Raw genomic sequence first — 11,561 nt, forward strand, 5'->3', positions numbered from 1 at the left:
CCACATTTCTCCATAAAAGTCCTCCTGATTTTTTTTTCAGAAGCAACTTCTCATCACTGGACAAAACCTGTAATTCGGCCAACCAGTCCTCACCCGCTGCTTTTTTCTAGTCTTCCATACTGTTAATACTTGCTTTGCCATCCTCACAAAGGTTTTGTTGATCCAATATTCATATCGGCGGACCATCACACATCTCTTATTCGATAGCTCCAGAACAGAAAGAAAAAAAATGGCTGCAAGGAAGAGAAAACGAAGTCCCTTTTCCCTTTCCATGGCAGCCATTGAAAATGATTGTAAAAAGGTAACAAAAATGCAATCTTACCAAATTGGACCACAACTACACCAGTTTCATTATAGACGGGATCCCGATCAAAGTTGCTAAAGAAGTGAAAACCTTAGGAATATATATTGACTCCGCCCCTCTCCTTCCACAAACAGGTCAGCTCCATGGCATCCTCCACGGCCTACACATGTAAGCTTATAAGAGCAGCCTAACCCTTTCTTTACACCCAGAGCTGCATTACATTAGCCAGAGCCCTTGTATTATCAAAACTGGACTATTGTAATGCCCTCTACGTAGGAGCTAGCGAACAGGTTACTAACAAAATACAGACGCTACAAAACAACGCCCTCAGAGCAGCGCTTAACATCCCCAGGAGAGATCACATCTCTAACATTAGGAGAGCCCATAACTGGCTCAACACTACAGATAAAATCCTGCTCAAAGTAGCCTCACTAACACACAAATGCCTCAACAACGCTGCCCCCCCGCTACTTAGTCGAAAGAATAAGTAAACACTCGTCCAACAGACCTACTAGAACCTCCAATGCCAATCTACTCACAGTTCCCAGGTTCAATCGCAGCAAAATGGGCGGCAACAGCTTCCAGGTGAAAGCAGCCCAACATTGGAACTCCCTACCACCCTCTCTAAGGACACCCCAAACCTACACACTTCAGACGCAACTACATACATTGGATAAAGAACAACAACCGCTAATTCCATCCAACCCACCACTGCTACCCACTATGCAAATATGTATACTTGTAAATCTGCAAACCTTTGTCTTTAACGTTAGTGCTGTAACCATCTATGATCCTATTGTAGTTAATATAATGCATTATAACGTGTAACCAAGCTGTGAATCACCTTGCTGCTCCTGCGCCCTCATACCCTCGGGTCTGGTGCGCAATACAAATGAATAAACTAAACTAATGCACATTTTGTAACCTACCCTTAAATGTTGAATCCCGGGATAAATGGAGACTGGCTTGGGCTAGTGAGTTGGAGCATTATATTTCTATCAAAGAATAGGACTGTATATGTTGAAGGTGGGTGTTAAGTCAACATTTTACATCTCATCCAACAGTCTGTATGGTTGCATAGATTGTGGTTGTTGGACAATGATTCATGTTGGGGCTGTGCTAGCGAAAGGGGCACGCTGTTAGACAGGTTGTGGGATTGTTAGAGAGTCATACTTTTGGGGGGGGGGAAACGTACTGGAAAGACTGGATATTAAAATAAGACCTTTCCTAGGTCACCCCCTCAGGTAATTTTGCCATTGAATGGGAGTATGGTAATGTGATGCCGACTCTGCTACCAGTACTCTGAACTATCTGCCAGGCAGTGTGAATCCATTCTGAAGATTTGCACCCATGCATTGTATCCACTGGATCTGCTTCCAGTCCTTCCATCTGCCACCTTCACATCGCTAACGTATTTCTTGCCATTGCCTGCAGCGGGGAATGGCGTTTTGATTTTAGGCCAAATCGTGTTAGATAATACCGCAACTGATCCTTCTTCGTTGGGTTCATAAATGGCTCCACCTCCATTTTGTATACAAGGCTTTTCTTTGACACTTGGGTTCCTATTGTTGGTTCCCAAAGAGCACTGGTAGTAAGATGTACGAGTCAGTATCAAATTAATAGACATTGTGAAAGAAGCATCAATTAATGACATGGTGGCCATTCTATAAATAGTCAGTATTTAATCCCTACCACTCTGAAAATTGATTCCTTTTCAAACAAAATCCTTTGGGGACACAATGCCTGAAAGGTTGCCTTTCAGGGTAGCAGTTAAAAGGGAGTTCAATGAAACAGGGTGGGGGTGTCCTTGTAGAAAATAAATGTAGGCGGTATTAGTAGCTCACGGATCTCTTCGACCGTTGGAGGTGTATTCATCAGGTCTGCGTGTACGCGACCTAGCCAACCAGGGGCGACTCGGTCCAGATATGCCCCAATTTCTTCTGGAGAAACCTTCGATTGTGAAGAGTATAGGGCGTTATAGTAGTCCCGGAAAGAACTATGTGCCGTTAGCATCGGAGACCTCCAATATTCCCTCCTGGGCCATGTCCTTTCGAATCACCAGGGCTAGGGCGTGACTGGGTCTACCTCCCTCTGTGTTTTGTAGCCAGAATCGGGTCCCCCAGAAACATATCCTCACTGCCTGCCATCTCTAGGTGTTCAAGCCTCTTGCAGGATAACATGAACCAACAGTCCTTGGCACTCCCCATCCCCACAAGCGCCACAAACATTCTGGCATACTCACCTGTCCCACTTCCCTCCCACCCCCATTAAGTTTCCCAACTCCCCTACCCACCGACACCAGAAACTACAACATACCGGCTTGAACCCCATTACCAACACAGCTTTAACAACTGAAACACATAACTTGCGCAGTGTCTGCGGAATCGCAGAACTACGTGCAGCCAACAGCCTCCAGTGGCGGCGGGTTCACCAAGTTAAAGTAGAATGTCAAGTTGCTGCCCTCAAAGAGGGTGTTAGAATGATTGGAGAAAAAAAAGTAAAGGACAGAATGTAGGGTCACACAACATCAGGGAGGGTGACCCAGTGAGCCATGGGTGGGTAGGTTGTTCGGTCACGATCTGCCTCAGAGGAGGTGAAAAAGTTTGTTTTTCCGCTGTGCACCACGCAAAGTTTGGCCGGGAATAGCATCACCTAGTGGATGCCCTTGCGTCTAAGGGGATTATTTGCCATTTTAAATTCTTTGTTCCTGCCACTGTGGGCAGGAGTCAGGAAACAGGCGGATCGTAGCTGAGCTCCAGCGAAGCTCGCCCTACTCTCTGACCGCCCTGAGGTGGGACTCTATTGCGGTAGTTGAAAATGCGTGTGCGATGGGGGTGCTAGGAGCCCCAGGGGTGGGGGGCCTGGTTGCCAAGGAGTGGTGTGCACGCCCTACTAAAAACATGTTCGAGACTGGGAGCAGGGTCCCCCAGAACTTCCATTAGCAGCTTCTCCACAAATTGCTCTATTTGATCTATGGGGGTGGACTCTGGAAACCCTAGGATGTGTATATTGTTCCACCGAGAAGAACCTTCCAGAACAGTTTTTGGCCGCAATTTTCTTCACCGTCTATTGTAAGTGGATAACTTCTCTCTGCAAGACGGATATTTTTTCCTCCTCGTCCCCAATTCTGGTCTCAGCTGTCATACCGGTGCACAGTTAATCTATCTGTACCGCAGAAATTACATTGCAGGTGAGCGTGTCAATTTTCGTGCCCAGTGCATCCGTGCTATTCTTCATTGCTACCAGTGTCTGGTTCAGGGCAACAACGTCGAGTTGGAAGAGGTCAGGAGGAGCAGAGGAGGAGGTGGGTCAGCCCTCGCAAAGTGATCCATTTTTACCAGTCTTTTTGGGTTCACCATATCTGAGAGGCGATCCGCGTAGAAGGTGGCTCAAAGATGGCAACGGGCCCAATTAGATCATGAGCAGTGCCTGCGCTCCGCTGTATTGTAGCATCTGGGATGTATATGTTCCGATTAGTGACTTGATTTGTGTCCATCCAATGGGGTACCGGCAGGCCTTGAACCATGTGTGTCTGCTGCACCTGTTGGATGTTTTGTTAGCCCATCCTAACATAGGGCTTGGTCCCACAGGGGGGTGGCGGGGATTACAGGATGTGGGCACAGCTAGCCCGTTGTGGTAGTCTGCCTGCAACCCCCACCGGGGCACAGGGGGCCGAGCTATAATCATCGGATGCCTACACAGGTTACTGGACCGGGTGGCCCTCAAAAAGACAGCATTCACCGCCACTCCACTCCGCCCTTCAGTCTCTCTCAGCGCCACTGTACCCCGAGGTGCACAGCACAGGCCTGCAGTGTACATCAGGTCAAGAGCTCCATGAGCCCAATGTTACTGCCCGTCAGCAACCCTCCACCACACAAGGGGTAGTGGCGGGGCCGTGGGACCTGCAAACGGTACGCCCAAGGGGCTTGAAGAGGTGTGCAGGCCTCCCTCAGGCAGTGATCAGAAGACTGCTGAGCGGGTAGCTAGTCCGGATGCCCCCAGGGGACCGGCCCTCTCCGCCCTGCGGCTCTTGCAATGCGGTCAGCGGTAGCGCCGGTAGTCAGCACTCCGCTTAGGGCTCCCCAGGGGTCTCAGCACTACGTTTTAGCATTTTGATGGTGACGTTGTCCCCAGAAGTCAGGACGTACAAGCCCGCGCCAGAGCTTTTTCAGGTCACGGCCATTTCTGTCACTGCGCAACAGCACCCCCCCACCCTATAACATATTAAACCACGTCATGATCAGCTGGTACATCATGGCGTTTCCTTCCAAAATTATGCAGATAATGCACAGCCATTCTTCAGGCTTAAAGGTGATAACTAGTTCTATTAAATGTGGCTGAAAATAAATGTTTTAAAAAATGGAGGAGATATCCACTGGTCACTAGACAAGATCAACATTTGACAGAAAGAAGAGAATAGCAATCAGGTCTGTGCTTGCCTGTCATTCCAATGGTCACAAGGAATTTGACAGACTAACAGAACTACAAAATTGAGTTCCCGAGGGAAAGGGATCTGGACATGGTCTTTGTTCAGCTGACCTCAATCTCGACAAAATCATTCCTGTTGGTAGCAGCCCACTTACTACTCCCATTGCTAGTTGAACTAACAGACCCTATTGCCCATACGAATCTAATTATGTAAAGAATGGATTTTTGGAATCTGGGATACACAGGAGTTTAAACACCTGTTCAATGATAAACAACTATGCAGTGATAACTACAGATATGGCTACGATCTCCTCTGCTGGCTGATGGCTACAGTTTTGTTAAACCCAGCTGATCAGCGTTCTAAGAGGGAGGGCGGCCTCAGGCCTTTTCATTTTAGTGGAAAATGGCCCTGGGTTGTCAGTGGAGGCTGAAGGAGCACCAAAGCCTTTTGCACAGTTCCTTGTGTTGCAGGGTGTGCAGCTGGTTTCCAGCACAGAAAAGCCAACACTTTTTGTGATTTTTTCTTGGTACCCGGTTGCCGTTACATGGATGGATTCATTGATTCAATTTCAGAAATAATTGATGAAGCTTATGCCCAATTTGACAATCTCTCTGTAGTCCTGTGCAGGGACTTGAACATTTTACCAGACGATGTGTTGGCAGAGGGATCTGATGATATGAATTGGGGTTTATACAGAAATGAGAAAATAAGTGGACAGATTTGAGGACTCCAAGAGACATGCACATGCTGAATGGGTTTATATTGGGAGATTCCAAGCACTCCGACTTGGACTAATGGAGTACAACATAGATCTTTGGATAACAAAGTAAAAAAAAAATCTAAGAAAGGCGGAGCAGTGAAACATTTTTTTAATTGACTTTTGAAAATGACATGCACTTTGGGCACAAAGCAAAAGAGATTACTGGTCTGATGCGAATGTCACAAAAGGCATGAACCAGTTACGCATTGGTTTAGCGGAGGTGATGCATTTCACCCAGGGCCATAGTGAAAAAAATTACATGCAGCAGCCTGGACACCAATTATGTGCCTCTATTGCTGGAGTTCAAAGCCAAGCAGGGGGAAAAAGAAAAATCTGAATTTTCACCCCCAAGCATGCCTTTGATCGAAAGGTAGCACTGGAAAAAAAAAACCTGCAGAGGGACCTTCGAGCACTCACCAGTATGGTGTTGCCCGTTGTCAGCTTTTAGCTAAAAAAAAAAAAAAAAAAAAAAGCAGAGATACAAGAACTGGCTTCACTCGCATATGGCCCAATTATTGCAACATGTCGGAATTAACGGTGTGAGCAATCATTGGAAGAGACTCCCGAAAAATGTGGCACCTGACTGGTGCTGCATCACCCCCAGCAGAGGTGCTAACTAATGGGGTCTTAAGAGCAGGCCGGGGTGGAATTTTATTCTGCCCTCCTTTGCAGCCCAGAATCCACTCTACAGCTGATTAAGAAAAGGGAGTGTCCAACCTCTTTAAGGGGATCTTGAATATCTGATCAGCATAGTGAATTCATCAGGTGCATCAGGCCCAGGTGGAATTACTTATGAAACCATAAACCGGAACCCTAGGAGTATGGCTACCCTTTTTTGGTTGATTTATTCAAATGGGTATATGCAATGGGTGCAATACCAGACACATGGAAGTCGGATATTAGAGTGCCAATTTTCAAGAGAGGCAGTAGGGCAGATCCTTCCAACTATCGCCCTACTGCCTGCTTGGATATTGTAGGTAAACTCTATGCGTCACCAATTCTCTCACAGCTACAAAAGTAGGTAGTCTCCACCAATAGGGCCGATCCTCGTCAAACAGGCTTTGTTAAAAGGTGTTGGGATTGATCTGAACCCATTTCTATTCAATCTTTTGAAGTGCAAAGAAAGCATAAAACAGCAGTCGTAACTTTACCTTGGCTTCATTGATTTAAGGAAGGCGTTCGATAGTGTCAATAAAGAGATTCTGTGGTCCGAATAGGAAGCTTGGAACTGCCCAGAGGATCTTCTCTTGGCGATCAAGGTGCTATACATAACTACCAAGGTACGAATAAGGCTTAATCGTCAGGGCAGCCTGCAAAAGAGATTCCAACGCACAAAGGTTTGAAGCAAGGGTGCCCTCTGGCTCAGACACTTTTCCATTTATTTCTGATTTGGCAGATGCTTTAAAAACCTAAAGATCTTGCCCTCCAAAGATGGGCAATCAGGAGTTGGGTTGGATGCCTTATGCAGACGACCTGGTCCTGATTGACCAAACACCTATCGGACTCCAGTGTAGACTGGAAGCACTATATGGTTATATGAAGAAAAAACAACTAGAGAGAAATGCCTCTCAAACTAACATCTAAACTTTGAGGCTGGGGGTGGGGGGGTGACTTGGCAAAAACATTGAGGTGGCATGTGTCCTCCGAGCTCACGACGGTGATCTCACATTCCACCTATTTGGGGACATGATTCAGTGCTAGCATCTGCGATGCCCCACAGCTGCAGGCCCTAAAAACTTGCTGTAAAGATCTCGCAGAGCAAGGGCAGGTAATAGCTGGGAAAAATCTGGGACGTTTGCTATCAAACCGATGCTGGCCTTCTACAACCAAAAGGGGCAGTACCGGCTTTAATTTACAGTGCAGAGGCCTTCTTCTGCACTTCAGAGAAGTTTTTGATATCCATGGAAGTCTCCTACTGGAGAGTTGTCTTACGATTGCCATGCATAATTCAAACAGTAATCCTTTGATATGAATTGGGCCTGCTCTCTTTAGCTGCAAGAGTGACTTGGAAAATTCTTATCCCTTTTTTGGAAGTGCATTATTCAGACCATCGCAGCAATGTATTATATTCTGAGAGAGGAAATGGATAAGAGCCTGTGGACATATTGGAAATCCGAGTGTCTCCTAATTCTGGAACAGTTGGGGACAAACCAAGATACCGGATGACTAACCCAGACAGTGTTTAAAAAAAAAAAAAAAAAAAAAAAAAAAAAAAAAAGGTTGTGGCAACAAGACTGGATCTGCATGTTGGAAGCCAAAAATAACCCTTGTAGGTCGATGGCCCGAATAAGGAAACAAAATCTCTGATGTCTTCCCAAATATGTGACAAAATTCCTGTGTCCCAAAGTGAGATATGCCTTTCTGAGATTTAGCTTAAATCCGTATCCAACAAGGGAAATTACATTGCTTTACGACTGATCAGTTCAGGAAATTAGCTGTAGATTCTATGGTCGCTGGGAAGACACAGAATCATTGAAACAGATCACTCTAATGAACTGGCATCACAGAATTAAGAACTCGCTATTTGGGAACCGTCTTAGAAAGAGTGAGAACTCACAATGTGGAAGACTGGTGGGCCATGTTGATGTTGGGTGAACATTATTCAAATGACTTTTGCTCTGATCTAGTATCTGGAAACAGTTTTTGCATGTTCCAATTGCTGAATTTATGTTGGGGGGCTTCATCTGATATTGTTTGCTACCGTTTCTTTTCTACACAAGGTTTGTAATAAACTAAATGTCTAATAAAAAAATAAAACTACAAAAGCAGATCAGTTTAGAGTGATCAGGAATGCAACACTACAAACCGAGCCTATATAACTCTCCAGGCAGTAACAATTATTTCAGGGAGGTTAGCGGTGGGGTGTTTTTTTAGTAGAATCAAACGCACTTGTATGCTGGTCTTGTTCTGCTACAGGAGCAGTTCAAGAAAGCGAGGATGAAGGAGCCTGTTTAATGTTCTTTACATTAGAAATAGGAGGGGTGTTAGTGCCCTGAACGTGTACTGTGGGTTAATGGCTTAGGAAGACTTAATTTGCTGGAATAAAAAAAAAAAAGTGGTAAATATGAAAAATTGGCAAGAGGCATCGTGATACTAGATCTCGGCAGCTTCCCATCCACAGTTAAAGGTGGATTTCTACAACACCAGGACAACAGATTGAATAATACTTGAAGGCATTGTTTAAAAACAGGTCCGTCCCATTTGAATGTCCTTTATGTGGGCACATACACGTATACATATGTGCCAGCCTGCCATGAGAATTCGGTTCTGTATATTCTGGTAATTTCTGCAAACACTTCCCATGCAAGAGGTTTACGTTTGTTGATTTGTAACGCGCTCCCGGTACCCTCGGGCTTTAGGGTGCACACAAAAAACAAGACAAATACAAAACAGTTCATGGGGCCAAGATGCTTGCTATGGAAGTAACATGGAGTAGACCGCGAGATAAGTAACAGAATAGTAAGGTCTTCCGTTTTTTCTTAAAAGCTGGATTCAACCATTCTAATGTCTGGGAGCAGCGAATTCCAGGCTGACGGGGCAGCTATACTGAAAGCTCCATTCTGAGCTTTGGCTGAATTACAACGGGGGATTATTAGGACGTTCGTGTTGTTAGAGCTTAGGGATCTGGTGTTTTGCTTTTTTCCAATGGCTTCCATCAGAGTGGCATTTGACCTTTGAGGCATTTATGGGCGACTAGTAGAATCTTAAAACTCACTCTTGCCTGCACAGGCAGCCAGTGCAGACTGTCTAGCATCTGATATCCGACCGAGAACTTTCACTGCCCCATTCTGAATAACCTGGAACCTGTGGAGATCCGCTTGTGAGATGCCAACTAGAAATCTGCAGCAGTATTCCAATTTAGTGCCAACAATGGCTCTAGCTAAGGTCTCTGCATTCTTCTCAGGGATAAGTGGGCGGAGAGGACATAACTTGATGAAGTAGGACGAGGATGCAACTAGGCTATTCACCTGTGCCTTCATGTTCAAGTTCTTACCTAGGAAGATGCCAAAGGTCTTCACTTTGGTCTTAACCTCAATTGTACAATTATCTATGGTAAATTTGTTGTACAATAGGCCTAGCTTCGCCATCCTGTTGTCAGACCGACAATCAAGAGCTCCGTTTTAGAGCTATTCAATGCCATACCATTCAAGATATCCATCTTTCAATGGCTTGATTCACTTTATTGATGTTTCTTTCATCCTCACTATGAGAACCTGAGATGGAGATGACACATTGTGGGTCATCTGCATAGTTAACAAAAAGAATCCAGTCTCGTTCAAATATATGAAAAGAAAGCTGATAATAGAAACAAGGAGATGCACAATCTCCCTGTGGGACCCTGAACAGCAAGGGCGTTGCTTTGGCTTATGCATACTAGTTTGCCACTCTCATCTGTCTGCCACTCAGATATTAAGTAACCGATTGGGTAGCTTGAACTGAGAAATGGCAATATCCTTTAACCTGGTGGACAAGATGACATGATCCATTAGGTCAAAGAACACCAAAAGATCGAAAATAATCAATAGGGCTGTTTGGCCTCTATCCATTATTTGGAGTAACTGCGATTTCAGAGCTAATGGGGCAGTCTCTGTCCCATGACATTGCCGAAAACCCAACTGGAATTTATGAAGGATCTGGGAGGTATTGAGAGCAAGATCTGATTGTAATGCAAGATCGATTGTACGTGACTATCCACTATCTCAAAAGATGGCACTCACAAATGTTTTACTCAGATGCAATTTATTTCCCTTCTATGGAGAAATATCTTCTAATTTACTACCCATGGCTTCCTGAATGTTTGTACACCATATCTTGTCCTTCAAGATATCTTGATAGGGAGACTATATGCGCAGGAAACACCTTAGCAATTATTTCAGCACAGGTTAAGGTGCCATACTCGTGCGCACCCATCTGCTAATTGCATCAGCTCTTCTGGCAGACTGACAGGCAGTGATGTAGGGGCTGTTTATCACAGGCCCCTGTGCAAACAACAAGCAGCCTTCATTAAACCATAAAGGAGGTACACATTTCATAACCAAGACCACTATGCTAAACATACTGGATCTCCTTTCCAGAGCAAAGGAAGCAGGTGCCCTGCCTGCAGAATACCAGGTACCCTTCATGAACTCATTGAGACTTCAGTGCCTTATATCCCTCCAATCACACACGCACGGTTAGGTGTACAAGCACATATGGTCAGGGCTCTCCAACATCAAAGTCACATGGTCTCATTTGCTGAAAGAGAAGCAGGTGCCCTATTAGCATAAGTGGATATTGGTTCTGGTTGCGAAATAAAAAATAAAAATATGGCACCCAAGTGTCTCCACCATTAATCATATATGTACAGTCATGCCAAGACTCCGGTTGATCCAGACTAATCAATACCGCTGACTTCGCAACCCACCCCATGCCTCTTCAGCCACACGCAATGAGGCCATATAAAAGCCCACGTTTAATTAGTGGTTCCTGCCTGAATACACACGGTGGGGTCTCTGTGCACATGCAGGGGATATCTATCGCCCCCTATATACTATACTCCCCACACATACTCCCAAGCCAAGGTCCTCGCTCCCCGGGGCTGATTCCCCAAGGAACCTTGTGCTGGGACCCTAGCACTGAGCCTCAGCCTGGCTGGCATGCAGGTCAGCTGTCCTTGCACAGGCCCTCGGGGTCTCCCACGCGCCCACCTGTGCTGACATCCCCGGAGGGGTCTCCCTTCCAGCGGGCCAGGGGTGGGCAGGCAGATCAAGTATCTCAGAGGGGTGGGACCGGCGTCGCTTCCTCGCCCTTATCCCTCTCTCCCGGTTTCTCGTTTCAATGGGCCCTGCTGCACGTCCCGCAGGATGGAGCGGCGCACGTCCGTGAGCAGCTGGCAGCAGCACACGAGCACTTGCTTTCTGCCTTCCCCCAGTACGTGTGCAAGGGGTGGACCGTGGGGGAGAGACTGAACCCCACCCATTCCCTAACAGATTTACTGCGCCGGCCTGTTTAAATCAACACAAAGATGGCCCCGAACGTGTCTAGTGCCCTATCCAAGATGGCCGCTGCACCTCGTCTTATGGCCGAAC

At 46.0% G+C, this 11,561-nt stretch overlaps 1 protein-coding gene across 2 annotated transcripts in view; it reads right to left on the minus strand.

Moving 5' to 3' along the window:
• LOC138468329 (zinc finger protein ZFP2-like) overlaps positions 1-11,456 on the minus strand; it is a 52,687-nt gene extending 41,231 nt beyond the window's left edge. For both annotated transcript variants that reach the window (XM_069608838.1, XM_069608837.1), the window contains exon 1: positions 11,181-11,456. In XM_069608838.1, coding sequence (XP_069464939.1) covers positions 11,181-11,192 — 12 coding nt within the window. In that variant the 5' untranslated portion in view covers positions 11,193-11,456. The remainder of the gene's footprint in view (positions 1-11,180) is intronic.
• Between the last annotated feature and the right edge of the window lie 105 nt (positions 11,457-11,561).

This window comes from Ambystoma mexicanum, chromosome 4q, assembly GCF_040938575.1.
Source record: "Ambystoma mexicanum isolate Mex_15411 chromosome 4q, UKY_AmexF1_1, whole genome shotgun sequence".
NCBI classification, from domain to species: Eukaryota; Metazoa; Chordata; class Amphibia; order Caudata; family Ambystomatidae; genus Ambystoma; species Ambystoma mexicanum.